The sequence below is a fragment of the Balaenoptera physalus genome, assembly GCF_965194825.1.
Source record: "Balaenoptera physalus genome assembly, chromosome: 7".
In the NCBI taxonomy this organism is placed as follows: Eukaryota; Metazoa; Chordata; class Mammalia; order Artiodactyla; family Balaenopteridae; genus Balaenoptera; species Balaenoptera physalus.
The window spans coordinates 19,806,272-19,820,091 of record NC_138886.1 but is presented as its reverse complement, the minus strand read 5'-3'; the positions used below and the strand labels follow the sequence as shown (position 1 = coordinate 19,820,091).

Here is a 13,820-nt window from a genome sequence, read left to right as displayed (position 1 = left end):
CTTATTATAAATCATAATATCACAGAGTCCTTCCAGCTCAGATTCTGAGTCCAAAGAGGGTCGGGCAAGGTGGCAGGTCAGGCCCCTGTGTTCCCGCCTGGTGGGTACCCTGGCCTGTATGAAAGCATGGCCCCCTCCCAAGCCCTCTGACAATTCCGTCTCCGTTTTACCACGGTGATGATTGACTGATAGAAGCGGGCCCCGACGGCGTTCCCGGGAATGGCCAAGGGGAAGGACTGAATGGAGGAGGATGCCCTGGGCCGCGAGCTGCTCGGAACGCCTGTTCTTCTCACCTCTCTGCGCTCACCGTCCGTCCCTCTGCCTCGTCCACAAAAATGGAATGACAGCCCTGGCCTCTCCCTCTACACCTTTCCTTCTTCATTCAGTAAAAGGAAGCCAGCTAGGGGGAAGTGAAGAGATCTAAGAAAAACCTTTTCCCTCTGAAAAAATGGGAAATGAGAGGGTTTTGAGTTTTTTTTGAATAATAACTAATATATTCAGTGCTTGTTATATGCCAGACAGCATTAGAAGTGCTTTTCACGTATTAACTCATTTATTCCTCTCAACAGTTCTGAGAGAGTTTTATTGTCATGCCCATTATCAGGATGAGACAACTGAGGCAAAGAGAGGTTAAGCAACTTGCCCAGATTGTGCAGTTAGTAAGTAGCAAGGCTGGGATTTGAACTGGAGAAGTACCTCCAGAGTCCTGGCCCCAGACCCCAATCCTGCGCTTTACTCACTGTCAGATTCTCCCCCTCGCTATTTTCATGGCAAGACCATGGCTGTGTTTCTGGCAAGCCCAGCGCCAGGGATGGAGCTACAAGTGTATGTGAGACAATTACAGTGCAAGCCAAAGGGGAGACACGGGGACTGTGGGAATGTAGAGAAAGGGGTCCACACCCAGCCTGGGGGCAGAAACGTCAGGAAAGAGTTCCCATGGCAGCTGGCATCTATAGGATGAGCGTAGGGCAGGGTTTCTCAACTGCAGCGCTGTTGACATTTGGAACCAGATGATTCGTTGCTATGAGTGATTGTCCTGTGCGTTGTAGGATGTTAGCAGCATCCTGACCTCCACCCACTACATGCCAGTAGCGTCCCCTCCTCCAGTTGGGACAGCCCCTAAAGTCTCGAGATACTGCCAAATGTCCACTGGGGGCAGCATCGCCCCTGGCTGAGTACCACTGGAATAGTAAATGGAATGATGGAGGGAGGGAAGAAGCAATGGGAACAGCATGTGCAAAGGCCCAGTGGCTAGATAGAGCATGGTACTTAGGAACTTAGAAGTTCAATAGTGTGTCTGGTGCACGGAGCACATGTGGGAGAGAGAAGAGAAGCAGGGCCAGAGACCGCAGCACTCAGTCCAGGTCTTGTAACCATGCTGAGGAGTTTGGACTTAATCCTGAGGGCGTTGGAGCACTATGGAAGTGCCTGGAGGAAGGGAGCGGAAGGGCCTGTTTGCAAGGGGAAGAAGGAGAGAGTTCCACCGAAGGCGTGCTGTTGGCCACGATCCCGCCAGGGAAGGTGGGGTGGGAGGGCTCTTGCTCAGACCCTGGAGCTCCCACTTGGTGGGTGTGTGGGGACCAGGAGATACACCCTGTCTTCTCCCTGCACAGCAACAAGATGACCTTGGGGCAGCTTTCCAGACGTGGATGGACACTAGTGGAGCACTGAGAGCAGAGGTACCACCAGGGGCCCTGCCCACATGGGGTCCCTTCCTGGGGGAAACAGAAATGATGGCCCATGTGTGGTCAGTGCCCTCCATGTGGCCCACACTGAGTGATTCATGGCCAGAGCAGGGGCCAGAAACAGGCCTGAGCCCTTTCTCTTTCCTCCAGAGCCCTTTCCTCCTGAGTCAGGAAGAGATGCTCACCTGGGTCCAGAGCCCACAGCAGCTTCCGTGGTTCAGTCCCACAACCCGCCAGGAGCAGGAAGCTCATTGTCAGTCCACAGGCTCTGCTAAGACCCTGACCAGTGATCAACTCAGCCCCAGGATATGAGGCTGAGCAGGGCCTCAGGTGTCCTCTAGTCAAGCCCTGTCAGGAGTGCCCTTTGCTGCTTTGCCTCCTTCCCGCGATGGGGAACTCACTACCTCCCAGCTCAGACCTTCAGACGTTTCCATTTGTGCCCTGAGCAGGATGCTGGGCAGAGGTGATGCCGAGATGGCTCTCTCAGGCCTCATGATCCAGGGGGAAGGGTAGATGGAAAGGCCCGTTATCTTCCTTCCATTCTGGGGGTCAGTGGAAAGTCCTTCACCAACCCCTTCCCGAGGGATTTGGGGCCACTCCCTTGACTCCTCGCTCACGGGGACCTTCCTGTTCTGCACAGGATCCAGGCTGACCCTCTACTCCTCTCAAGCCTCCAGGCCCTCCTGGCAGATCTGCCCCACCCGTCCCTGGTCCCCAGTTTCTTTATTTGTTAAGTGGAGGGAGACCCAAGTGTGCCCCCTGCTGGGAACTCGGATGTCTCCTCGGTAGCAAGATCTTGGGGCTGTGGAGGCTCGGACCTCCGGCCAGGCCAGGACCTCAAGAGGCCGATGGCCACCCTCTCTCCCCGCGACAGGGTTACAGCCATCCGGACCGGCTGGTGCTGGACCAGGGAGGGGAGATCTTTAAAACCTTACACTACCTCAGCAACCTCGTCCAGAGCATTAAGACGCCCCTGGGCACCAAAGAGAACCCCGCCCGGGTCTGCCGGGACCTCTTGGATTGTGAGCAGAAGATGGTGGACGGTACGAGGGCCTGTGGGGTCTCAGGCGAGGGCTTCCTGCCCCAGGGCCGGGGCAGGGCGGGCAGGGGGCTCCGGGAGGAGCTGGGGGGATGGTGCGTTAGAGTCTCCACTCCACTGGGCCAGGTGTCTGTCCTTGGCGAGGCAGTCATTTATTCACTCAGCAGACAGTCACGGAGCCCCACGATGTGCCAAGGGCTTGTGCTTCCCGGGGTGTGGGGATGTAGGGGGAAACACAGAGGAGTGGTCCCACCCCTCCAGAGCCCACAGATCCGCAAGCTGTCCCATTTCCGTGCAATGGGACAAGAGCTGTGGCAGAAAAAGCCCCCAGGGCCAGGAGGGGACCCCATCATAGCTTCCCTGCAGAGCCAGGATTCCCCCTTTCTGTCTGCACCTCATCCAAGTCTCTTCTCTCTCTCTGTGAGCTGATGTGGTGCCGTGGAAGGACCACAGTTTTGGAGGCAGAGAGACCGGAGTTCGAAGGTCAGCCCTGCCTCTGACCAGCTCTGTGAGCTGGGCAAGCCACCCTTCTCTCCGCTGAGCAAGAAGGTGGACGAGTGGCCGGCTGTCCTACTCTTTCAGCTCTGGGGCCTTTGGCTCCCTTGGAAACCCAAAGGGGAAACCAAGTGCCAGCAGAAGTGCCTGGTTGATGGGGTAGAAGCCCTGACTCCCACCAAGCTCTAGGAGGATCACTAGCCTTGGCAGTGAAACCATTCAATTAAACGATCCCTAAATCCCTTGGGCAAGTGACTCAGCCTCTCTCAACCTCAGTTGTCCCCTCTGTAAAATGGACGCTACTCAATAGCGACATGGGCAAGGGCTCCACCACGTGGCCCCTCCGGGGACTCTGCCAGCTGTGAGCTCTGCCCAGAGGGTTTCCTTCCATCTCTGCGGCTCATAGAATCCCTTTTCTGCCCACCCTCCCCGACGTCATGTCCAACTGGGGCTAAGCGGGTCACAGGGTGTGGGGTCCACCTGCAGAGCCAAGCCCCGGGTTCCTCCCCGCATATATATATATACCACCCCCATCCCATGCTGCCTGCAGGTACCTACTGGGTGGATCCAAACCTTGGCTGCTCGTCCGACACCATCGAAGTCTCCTGCAACTTCACACATGGTGGACAGACGTGTCTCAAGCCCATCACGGCCTCCAAGGTAGCCATCTGCTCCCCAGCCCCCACTGGATGGCCCTCTCTACACCCCCCTGCCCCCTGCCCGGGACCACAGCCCACCCAGGTTTGGGACTGAGCTTTGACTATCTTGCTACATGGCCTTGAGAAAGTCATCTCCTCTTTCTGAATCCCAGTTCCTCATCTGTACATTGGGGATGAATTGTTCAAAATCCATAGTTTCCAAGCCCTTTTGAGTTGTGTGATGCTAATGGTTCTTTCTTCAAATAGAACTTTCTACCTAATATCTAAGATGGTGGAGTTAGCCAAGCTGGCCTGGCTTGGACAGCCATGACCATCAGCACAAAATAAATCAGTGTGATGCTCACCTGGGATATGTGTTCCGGGGTTGTATGTGCAAATATGTAACTCATGTTTCGTGCCCGCTTACCATGTGCCAGTCTCTGGGCTGAGAATTTTCTCTGTACCGTCACCCCCATTTCTATTAACGATAACCACAGAAAAACTAATTTATTTGCAAATTAAGTCTAGTTTCAATAAATTTGATTATTTACATAAGTGCAGCAAGAAGAGTGATTGACAACATAGGCTCTTTGCTGCTTTGCTGGAACCTTTCATAATGAGTCTCAGATTGAACTTTTAAAAGCCTCTCCAGGCCAGGTAGCCAAGCCAAGAACTTACCATCAGACTTTGCCTGGAATACCTATAGATTTGGGTGAATTTCTCTCTTCTTAAAGTCCTCAAAATATCCTGAGATTCCTGTACCTGCCAGGAAGTGACCTTCCTTACTCACCTGGCAAGGCTGCTGGGAACCCTGTAATCAAGGTAACAGGCCGATTTTTCTAAGGGGCTTTATTGGCTCCATAAAGTCAACCTTAGTTCCTTAAGTGATCTGGTCATATCTGAGTCTGTTTATGTCTCTCTCAAATATGACATTCCATTCATAGCCTTGGTGATAACCAGTATTTCCAATTGTGTCCTGTTACAAGGAGAACAGATTCTCATTGAACTTATGCAAATAATTATACTGCCATGAGAATACTCACCAAGAGCTTCTGAATTCTAGAAGGATCAGGTAGGGAGAAACAGCAGTTGTTTCATCTTTGTTCACAAAGGTGTACTTCACAAAATGGCTGTAATTCATTGCTAGCTTAAGAGAAAAGTTTTCCTTAAATGTGGAAACAGAGATTAAAGAACTGCCAATGTTTCCAAAAAAGTCATAAAAAGTTATAATCATCCTCATCAGTTCATTCAGTCCTATGTAATTGATCCTTGATCTTGATCTTTTGTTAGCGGTTTCGTGAATCCAATTTTTCCTTAGAGTTCTATAAATTCTTACCCATTCAATGGTATGATTTAAAAGTTATCAGAAACCTGTACTTGTCAGGGTCCTTTCCATGAATCTCCTTGAAGATGAAGCACTTTTGCAAAGGCATCGGAGTAAAACAATAATTATAAAAGATGAAAGACTGACAAAAGAATGACATTTTTAAATGCCCGTGGTTAAAGATCTGATGGGAGTTCATTATGATGCAGTTGACAAGGAAATTTGGTTATTTCTGTGACACACAACATTTTAAGATGATAGCTGGAGTTATAGGTAGATAACATAACATATCAGACTTTGAGGAATTTCATATTATTTCTGGAACACCATATTAATAACATATACCCGTTCAAGGATATCCATAAAGAAGGTGTATTTCTTACTTGACAATGTTTCCCATGTGATTTAACACATCAAATAAGCCTAATTAGTTTAATGCTTCTCTTTTTATAAGGAAAGAGATGGATCTTTTGAGATGTTCCAACAATTCTCTGGAAAACCCCAGTTACTTCCAAGTCAAAAAGTCTTCATTTAGAACTTGATTTTGGGAAGTCTGTCAAAAATATCAAAGGTTTTGGACACTTAACTAAATAGAATCACAGATCATTATGAGAAAATGCTTAATTATCTACTTAGCCAAAGTGACAAAAGATTTTAAAAGCAAATACAGATGGTTACATAGTTGTGAGAAAACTTAGCTCTTTTGATATTGAGAAGATTGTGTCTTCTAGGTAACTAAAGACCTCATTAAGGCAACATGAAGCACAGGAAATTATTTTGATAAAACACAAAATCTTTGCTTTCTAGCCAGATTACTTAAAAGGTAAAGAAAAACTTTTCATAATCTTTTAACAGGAGCAGACCAATACTCCAAGAAAACTTTGTCCTTATAGCAGATGAAGAAAATTACATAAGCACATTATTGATATTAAAGCTTATTTAAAAAAAAAAAACTCTTATAATAACAGTCCAATTTTAGCCAACTTGATCACACAAGGTAAAGTTCTTTTTCTCTCTCCTGACAACATGCTTAAACTACCTACAAAATCTTCATTAGACAGTAGACAAAGTCAGCCATCATCCCAAGCTAATTTTCTTTTGTAATAGAGATAACATGGATTTATTTGACTAGTAAACCCTGGAAAAGTAATTTATCTGCAGTATATTTAATGCTGATAACTATGAAGACATACCTATTTTAATTAAAACAAACTTAGACTGGCTTTTATTTACCAAAAATTATCCCAGATCATGTGAACTTGAAAAACATTTGGATTAGTTTCTATATTTCTGAGTTCTAGGAATACCTAATTCATAAGTGCTTATTTTTAAGCCAGTTAAACAGAGCTCTTTTACAAATTAATTTTGGCAATACCATTCAGAGGTAGAGAGAAAGAAAAAAAATCACATATACATCCAGAGACTTACATAAACAAACAGAGACACTGAGATGCTATAGCTTCCACTCCAAAATTTTAGCCATGAATCAGGTACAACAATATAAAACTTACTAGTTTATAAATAACATTTGACTCCAAATTGTGTCTGACAGGCAGAACAAAGTTACCTGCTCCAGTGGCTAATGTTTTTTACTAGTATTTGTGGAGATGACTTTTAAGATGTGTATTTGTTCTTGACAAGTAATATTAAGGAGGCTGTGGACTAGATTTTGAGTAAGAGAGCTTTTATAGCAGTTTGTATTTTAAGAGGCCTCTTCCCCCATTTTTTTTGTTCAGCCTCAGGCAATTGTGGGTAGAGTTTTAGTTACCTCCTGGAGTGTTTCCATTTCAAAGATTTAATCTTCAAGGGACAGAGAAAAAAATGTAAATTTTCTTCTAGGAATTTTAGTGCCTTTTGTATGGTTTTGGCAGTTCCAATAAAATGTTGTAGCACCACCCTATAATTAGGGGAGTGTGCTGTAAAAATAATTCTCTGCCCATCAGCAGGACTAGCATCTTGGCAGTCATGGTAACAAAATAATAATAATAATAATAATTCTTTGGGTCAAATGGGGCCTCTTCAGAGTTGAAAATGAAGAGGGGTCATTTAGATCACCACGACCATGGAAATGGTAAACCCACTGGACCATGCCAATTTTGCGCAGCAGGAGATGGGCCTCATCTTAATGTTTTCCATTCACTGTGAGCCTTAGCAGTGATCACTGTGATGGAAGGATGCAACCATGCCAGGAATAAACACCCAAAAAGAGTAAGGGCCCTGGTAGAATATCAGTGGCTCTAGGGGCCTTTGCCGTCCCTGGTCCCTCTTCCTCATCCTAGATGCCTGGATAACCCCGTCAACTTTTCCCTTGGCAGCAGGGATGCCTTATAAAGTGTGTTTCTTGGTTCTGCCGAGGGGAAAGCCGAGGGGGCTGAGGAAACAAGCATATAGCCCGGATGGATCTTTAAGAAAATTATGGATTTTAGGGTCTTTAGAGGTATTGGCCAGTTGTTGAATTTTGGCAGCCTTGAGTAACAATTGAGAGCCTGTAAAAAACAAACAAACAAAAATCCCCAAATAGCCAATTAGTTCCCCTCTCTCCTTCCTGCTACATAAAATACTTAAGAAAAATTTGAATTTCAGTTAAGGTATAGTTTTTTATCTCAGTTTGTACTTCCTGATTTTCTCCTGTTATCTTAAACTGACGTGTTGTTACTGGAAAATTTTGGATGGCATCACTGTGAACCGTCTACATAGCTCGCTGCTTTCCTTCCCAGGGTGTTCCAAGAGACCTCTCTGGGACTGAGGTCTGCTTCCACTATCATGATATGCACGGGGTCTTTGGGGAAAGCCCTTAGGCCTCTAGTGTCATACCAGAGCCTTGGCGTGTTGGTATACCCCCAGGATGCTTCCATGGGGTTTTGCATTTATCAAGGAGCTGGTGCACCTCCTCAGGGTTCTTAGGAGGTGCTGGCATCAGATTTTTAGGCCATTTATATTTGCCCAATAATTGTTTTTAACATCTTTATCGGAGTATAATTGCTTTACAATGGTGTGTTAGTTTCTGCTGTATAACAAAGTGAATCAGCTATACATATACATATATCCCCATATCTCCTCCCTCTTGCGTCACCCTCTCACCCTCCCTATCCCACCCCTCTAGGTGGTCACTGCCCATTAATTTTTTTAGTAACATCACACCAGGGATGGGACCCATAATATCCCACTGGGTCAGGGATGAAGAATGACAGTAATGAGTGAAGTTTTGACACAGAAACCATAGATTTCCGTTGTGTTTTCCTTCTGGAGGTCCACTGGTTTCCAGCTGCAAGGCTATTTCACGCTTCTGGATTATGATGTAGCCCAGGCACAACCACCAACTCAGCGGTCATAGGTGGAGGTCTCCTATCCTCCTCACCTACAGGAATATTTCCCTCGTGCCTTCAGCCAAGAGCCTTTCCTTGGGCAGTGACATAGCCTTGTGATCCAGTTCACTTTCCTTAACTCTTCCCTTGACGCATGGAGGACCCTTACGCACATTAATAGTCAATTAAGGCCTTTATAATTAGTGGTCTCAGTGGCTAGTTAGAGCCTATGGCCTTGATCACACTGCTCTGGGGAGATCATTGGATTATCATGGCAGCCGTGCCTTTTTGGATTGGATACCATAGCAATATGCAAAAGCACTTAGCAGTGAGGCAGACCCCCAGCAAGCAGTGCTCCTTCCCCAGATGGTGATACCCACCTGAGTTAGGTGGTTAGTAAGCAAGTTGCAGGTAAAGGGCATCCCATCCATTGATTGCAAGGGTGGTCATGCAGTCCTGCCAACTACACCAATCGTCGTGTGCTGGTCTCAGCCTATCAGTAACCAGTGTTGTGGCTGGACCAGCCCTTGCAGTTCTTACTACGATTGTAAGATGCCTTTCAGCAATAACCATCGGGAAACTTTGCAAAAATAAAGTTTTATTATTTACAGGACCTGGAAATTGCACAGCTCACCTGGGGCCACACTGCAAGGTCATAAGGAGAGAGAGAGAGAGAGAGAGTGTGTGGGCCTGGGGTTCTGCTTTTATTGGGGTGGGGGGGGTGTTAGGGTTTTGCAGGCTCAGTCTTTAGTGGTGAATTTAACATATAAGGGCCAGAATTTAAAGCATGGGGAGAGAAAAAACAAGTAGCCCAAATGGTCAGTTATTGAAATCAATCCAGAGCTCTAAAACAAAGGAGCCTCAGTGCGTGGAGGTGGCCTGGCCCTTTTTCTAGTCCTGTGGCTGGCACGGTATTGATTTGAGATAGTCTGTCTTTGAAGTGGATGCGTCTTTGAAGTGGATGCCTCAGCAATCAAAGCTTAAGTCAGGCACTTGCACCACAAAAAAAGAGAAAACCCAACTGTCAGGACTTACTGTACAAGCACTTAAGCCCGAAACCATGTCCTATTGTTCGTTGTCAGGTCTGCCTTTTCCAGCTGCCTCACCCTACCCCGCCTGCAGCTTGGGGCTTAGAAACGTGGGGAAGGCACTTGGCATTTCCTCTGCCCTCTAAAACCTCTCACTCTTGGGCAAGATCCTCTTCCTCTCTGAGCCTCGGTATCCCAGCTCAGCTCCAGAGACCCCTCCCATACAGTGCATTAGGACCCTCGCATTTCTGGCTGGAATCAGGCAGACCTCAGTTCTTTCCCTTCCTTGTTACTCCTTGGCTGTGGCACTGGCTCACACAGACCTCAGTTTTTCTGTCTTTCGAGTGAGTACAGCTCTGGGAGCATGACTGGGAATTGCTTACCAGGAAAGGGCTTATCCCTGGACCTTCCAGAGGAAGGTAAGGAATTCTGAGAGCTGTGGGCAGCCCAGCCTGACCCTGCCTCACTGCTGTGTCTCCTCCACAGGTGGAATTTGCCATTAGCCGGGTCCAGATGAATTTTCTGCACCTACTAAGCTCTGAGGTGACACAGCAAATCACCATCCACTGCCTTAACATGACCGTGTGGCAGGAGGGCACCAGGCAGACCCCAGCTAAGCAGGCTGTGCGCTTCCGGGCCTGGAACGGGCAGATCTTTGAAGCCGGGGGTCAGTTCAGGCCGGAAGTGTCAATGGATGGCTGCAAGGTAAGTCTTGGGGCCCCTTACAGGCCCCTCATGCATAGACAGGTAGAAAAACGTGTTCTTATATAGTAACAATTTTATACTATAGTATATTAGTATGATACATATAATGTTTATCTTTGAGTTTTATAAAATTGCTTTTTTTCACTTTTCTCCCTGCGAAACTTCTGAGGGAAGGTCTGGGCTGGTAAAAATTCTACCAGCCGGTAGATGCTGTGCTTATTTACAAGGCTGCTTATAGAAGGATATATCTCTACTCTTCTCTCTGCCCCTGCCCTGCCAGGCTAATTTCTTCTCTTAACTTTCTGGTTGTCTTCAGAGGCCTAAAACAGGGTGGGTAGTAGGGGAAGAGGGAGACAGAAAGTCGTCCAAAAAACCAGTTTCACGAAATTAGACAAAACCAGTAATGCACAGTGTTCCTGAGGATGAGGGGAAACCAACACTCTCACACAAAGCTATTTGGAAAAATCAAAACTAAATTGGTAGAGGCTTTCAGAACAGCAGCTACATGTATATTTCTAATATATATCCAAAGCCTTACAAATGTACCTATCCTTTGATCCCGCAAATCTTACTTGTAGAATTTGTTCTAGGGAAATAATTAAGAATGCGCACAAAAGTTTAGCTACAGTGATACTCATGACCGCTTTTCTTTTAAGAATCAAAATAGCAGAAGCAATCTAAATGGACAAATGCAGGTCACTGAAACAGTGAAATGCCACGTGGACATTAAAAATGGTGAAGAAAGACGAGGGGGAAATGCACTTGATATATGATGAGGACTGTGATGGAGGTACACGTCCCCTTTTCCCTCTACCCGCAGGTCCAGGATGGCCACTGGCATCAGACACTCTTCACCTTCCGGACCCAGGACCCCCAGCAGCTGCCCATCGTCAGCGTGGACAACCTCCCTCCCGCCTCATCAGGGAAGCAGTACCGCCTCGAAGTTGGACCTGCGTGCTTCCTCTGACCTCTGACCTCCTGGCTCCTCTCGGCCTCGAGGGGGAGGGAAGAGGAGGAGGAGGCAAAGGGAGGGTACCTAGGGGCAGGTGGGCCCCTAGGAGAGGCAGCTCACCTGCCCAAGGATCCTTGAGCAGACCCCAGCTGTTGTCTGCCCAGTAGAAGAGGCTGAGGGGTAGCAGGGCACGGGGTATCCTTGGGAACGACTGATCCCAGCTCAGCCCCAAAGACCAACCAAAGAGCCAGCCAGAGCAAGCTGGGCCTGCAACCCGCCTGAGCCCCGCGGCCTGTCTCCCAGCTCTGCGGCCACCCCCTTCCCTGCCCAGCTTCCTTCCCAAAGAGCCCCACGTTCCAGCCAGCTTGAGGGAAGGGGGCATCTCGTCAGCTGGTCCCTGCCAGGGAGCTTTGATGTGCAATATTAGAGAGGAGACATGAAAAAAGGAGAAAAGGAAAGAAAGAAGTATATATATTTTATTTAAACAAACACAAAGAAGGTGCGTTACTATTTTTTTTTCACCTGGGAAAGAGGTGAGAAGGTGAGAGAGAGCAGCCAGGGCGTGGGAAGTGACGGATGCCGAGAGGGAGAGGTGAGATCCTCGGGGCTGGGGGTGCCCACGTCTGCTACCTCCCACTGTGAAATCGCTGGTGCTCACAATTGTCTCGTAGTGTATGTGATTTTTTTAAGGAAAAAAAAAACCCTATTTAAGATTCTGAAGGTGCTACCAGTTTTGCCACAGACTTTGAAGAAACATTTGGATGTGGGGTATCGTCCACGTTTTTCTCTCTCCTCCAAATGACAAAGTTTGGGGAATTTTTAAAATTTTCTTAGCATCACCCTTGTGCTCATTGCATAATCTGTTAAGGAGTAGGGGGAAGAAGGTAAAAGGAAAAAAAAACAAAAAGCAAAGCAAAAAAACAAAAACAAAAAACAACCAGAAACAGAAGTAGAAAAGATTTACCTTTTAACTTATGGACTTTGAAATGTTTGTCCTCTTAAGGCAGGGGGAGGCCTGAGGATGAAGGATTTTAGTTTGGCCTTTCTTGGTCCTGGAGGGAAGTTAGGCTTGTCTTGGAGGGTATGATCTAGACTTGGAGAGTCCTGACCTTGCAGCTTTGACCTTGAAGAAACCAGTTAGGAGAACGGCACTGGGTCAGGGCTGGCCTTGGAGGTGGCATGTAAATATGGCCCCATCTCATGATGAAGCCACAGACCATCCCCTAAGGTCCTCCCTTCCTGGAGCTTGTCCTTCCAGGATGCAGTCATCACTCTTGCTTTTTCATTGTCATTCAGTTCTGTAGAAACCCAGCGCCATCAGCTCCAAGTATAAACGTGGGCTGAGGAGAAGGGCTTATTACGGGAATCTCCGAGCTCAGCGTGGCCGGGCTCTTCAGGGTCATCTGAATTGTCCTGCCTCAGCGAACCAGTCAGCATCCAGGCTGGATTTGGAGGTCATTTTAACTATGGAATTATTTTTGTAGAAGGGGAAGTTTTATGTGAAAGTCTATTTGTGTCTTTTTTTTTTCTAAAGTGTCTCTTTGGGGATTGGATTCGATTTTCATTATTTAATACCTCACTCTGGCCCACCCTCCCCTCCCCCCCACTTCCTGTCTCCCTCCCCCACCCCGCCCGCCTCCACGCTCCCTGGAAGCGTGTTTTTGTAGCAGCTCGGGCCTCATCTCAGCAGCTCGGTCTCCACCTGGCCTCTGTCCTGGCGTCTGTCTTGCTCTTGGGTTTCTCTGCTGTCCTTGTTCATGTCTCTGTCCACGTGTCAATGTGTTAAAACCCAAGTGGGTTCCGTTTCTCCTTTTCCCTTCTGGATTTTAAATAAATATTTAAAACTGAGGCAATGGAATGACACATCTGTGGCCGTGTGCTTCTTTGAAAAGGCCGGAGGGAAGTTTCTGGCAGGGCTGAGGGGGTCAGGGGAAGAGGCTTAGAGGATGCCCTGTTTATGCTGCTCCCCCCAAAGGAGGGGGGAGGGAGAGATACAGCGCCTTGTGGGGGGGGGGGCCCTAAAAGTGAGGGGGTGGGTCCAGTAGGGTCCCATTGGCCGCTGTCCACAAACCTGGTGGCTTAAAACATCAGAAGGGCCTTCTCTCCCAGTTCTGGAGGCTGGAAGTGTGCTGGAGACTAGAAATCCAAGTGCTGGCAGGGCCACGATCCCTCCGATGCCTCTAGGAGAGGTTCCTTACTCTGTCCTGAGGCCCCAGGCGGTCCCTGGCTAGCAGGGCAGCACCTCAGTCTCGGCCACTGTAGTCACATGATGCTCTCCCTGTGTGTCTCTAATCCCATCTATTTTTAAGGACACCAGTCATATTGGATGAGGGCCCACCCTAATGACCTCATCTTAACTTGATTACATCTGCAGAGACCCTATTTCCAAATAAGGCTGCCTTCACAGGTAACGGGGAAGCATATCTTTTGGGGGGACACAATTCAACCGATAACACACAGGGAGGAGGTATACTGAGGTTAACCTGAGAGGCTCTTTTTTTTTTTTTTTTTTTTAACGTGATAAAATACACATAACATAAAACTGACCGTTAATGACGTTTAGTACCTTCACGATGTTGGGCAACCATCACCACTGTCTACTTCCAGAACATTTTCATCATTTCAAAAGGAAACTCCATACTCATGAAG

The 13,820-nt window shown here is 47.6% G+C and overlaps 1 protein-coding gene across 4 annotated transcripts in view; it reads left to right on the top strand.

Moving 5' to 3' along the window:
- The window catches only part of COL27A1 (collagen type XXVII alpha 1 chain), a 185,453-nt gene extending 172,419 nt beyond the window's left edge, over nucleotides 1–13,034 (top strand). For all 4 annotated transcript variants that reach the window (XM_082470253.1, XM_082470254.1, XM_082470256.1 and 1 more), the window contains 5 exons: nucleotides 1,614–1,679; nucleotides 2,560–2,728; nucleotides 3,770–3,879; nucleotides 10,001–10,219; nucleotides 11,040–13,034. In XM_082470253.1, the coding sequence (XP_082326379.1) occupies nucleotides 1,614–1,679; nucleotides 2,560–2,728; nucleotides 3,770–3,879; nucleotides 10,001–10,219; nucleotides 11,040–11,186 (711 nt within the window). In that variant the 3' untranslated portion in view covers nucleotides 11,187–13,034. The remainder of the gene's footprint in view (nucleotides 1–1,613; nucleotides 1,680–2,559; nucleotides 2,729–3,769; nucleotides 3,880–10,000; nucleotides 10,220–11,039) is intronic.
- The last annotated feature ends 786 nt before the right edge of the window (nucleotides 13,035–13,820 follow it).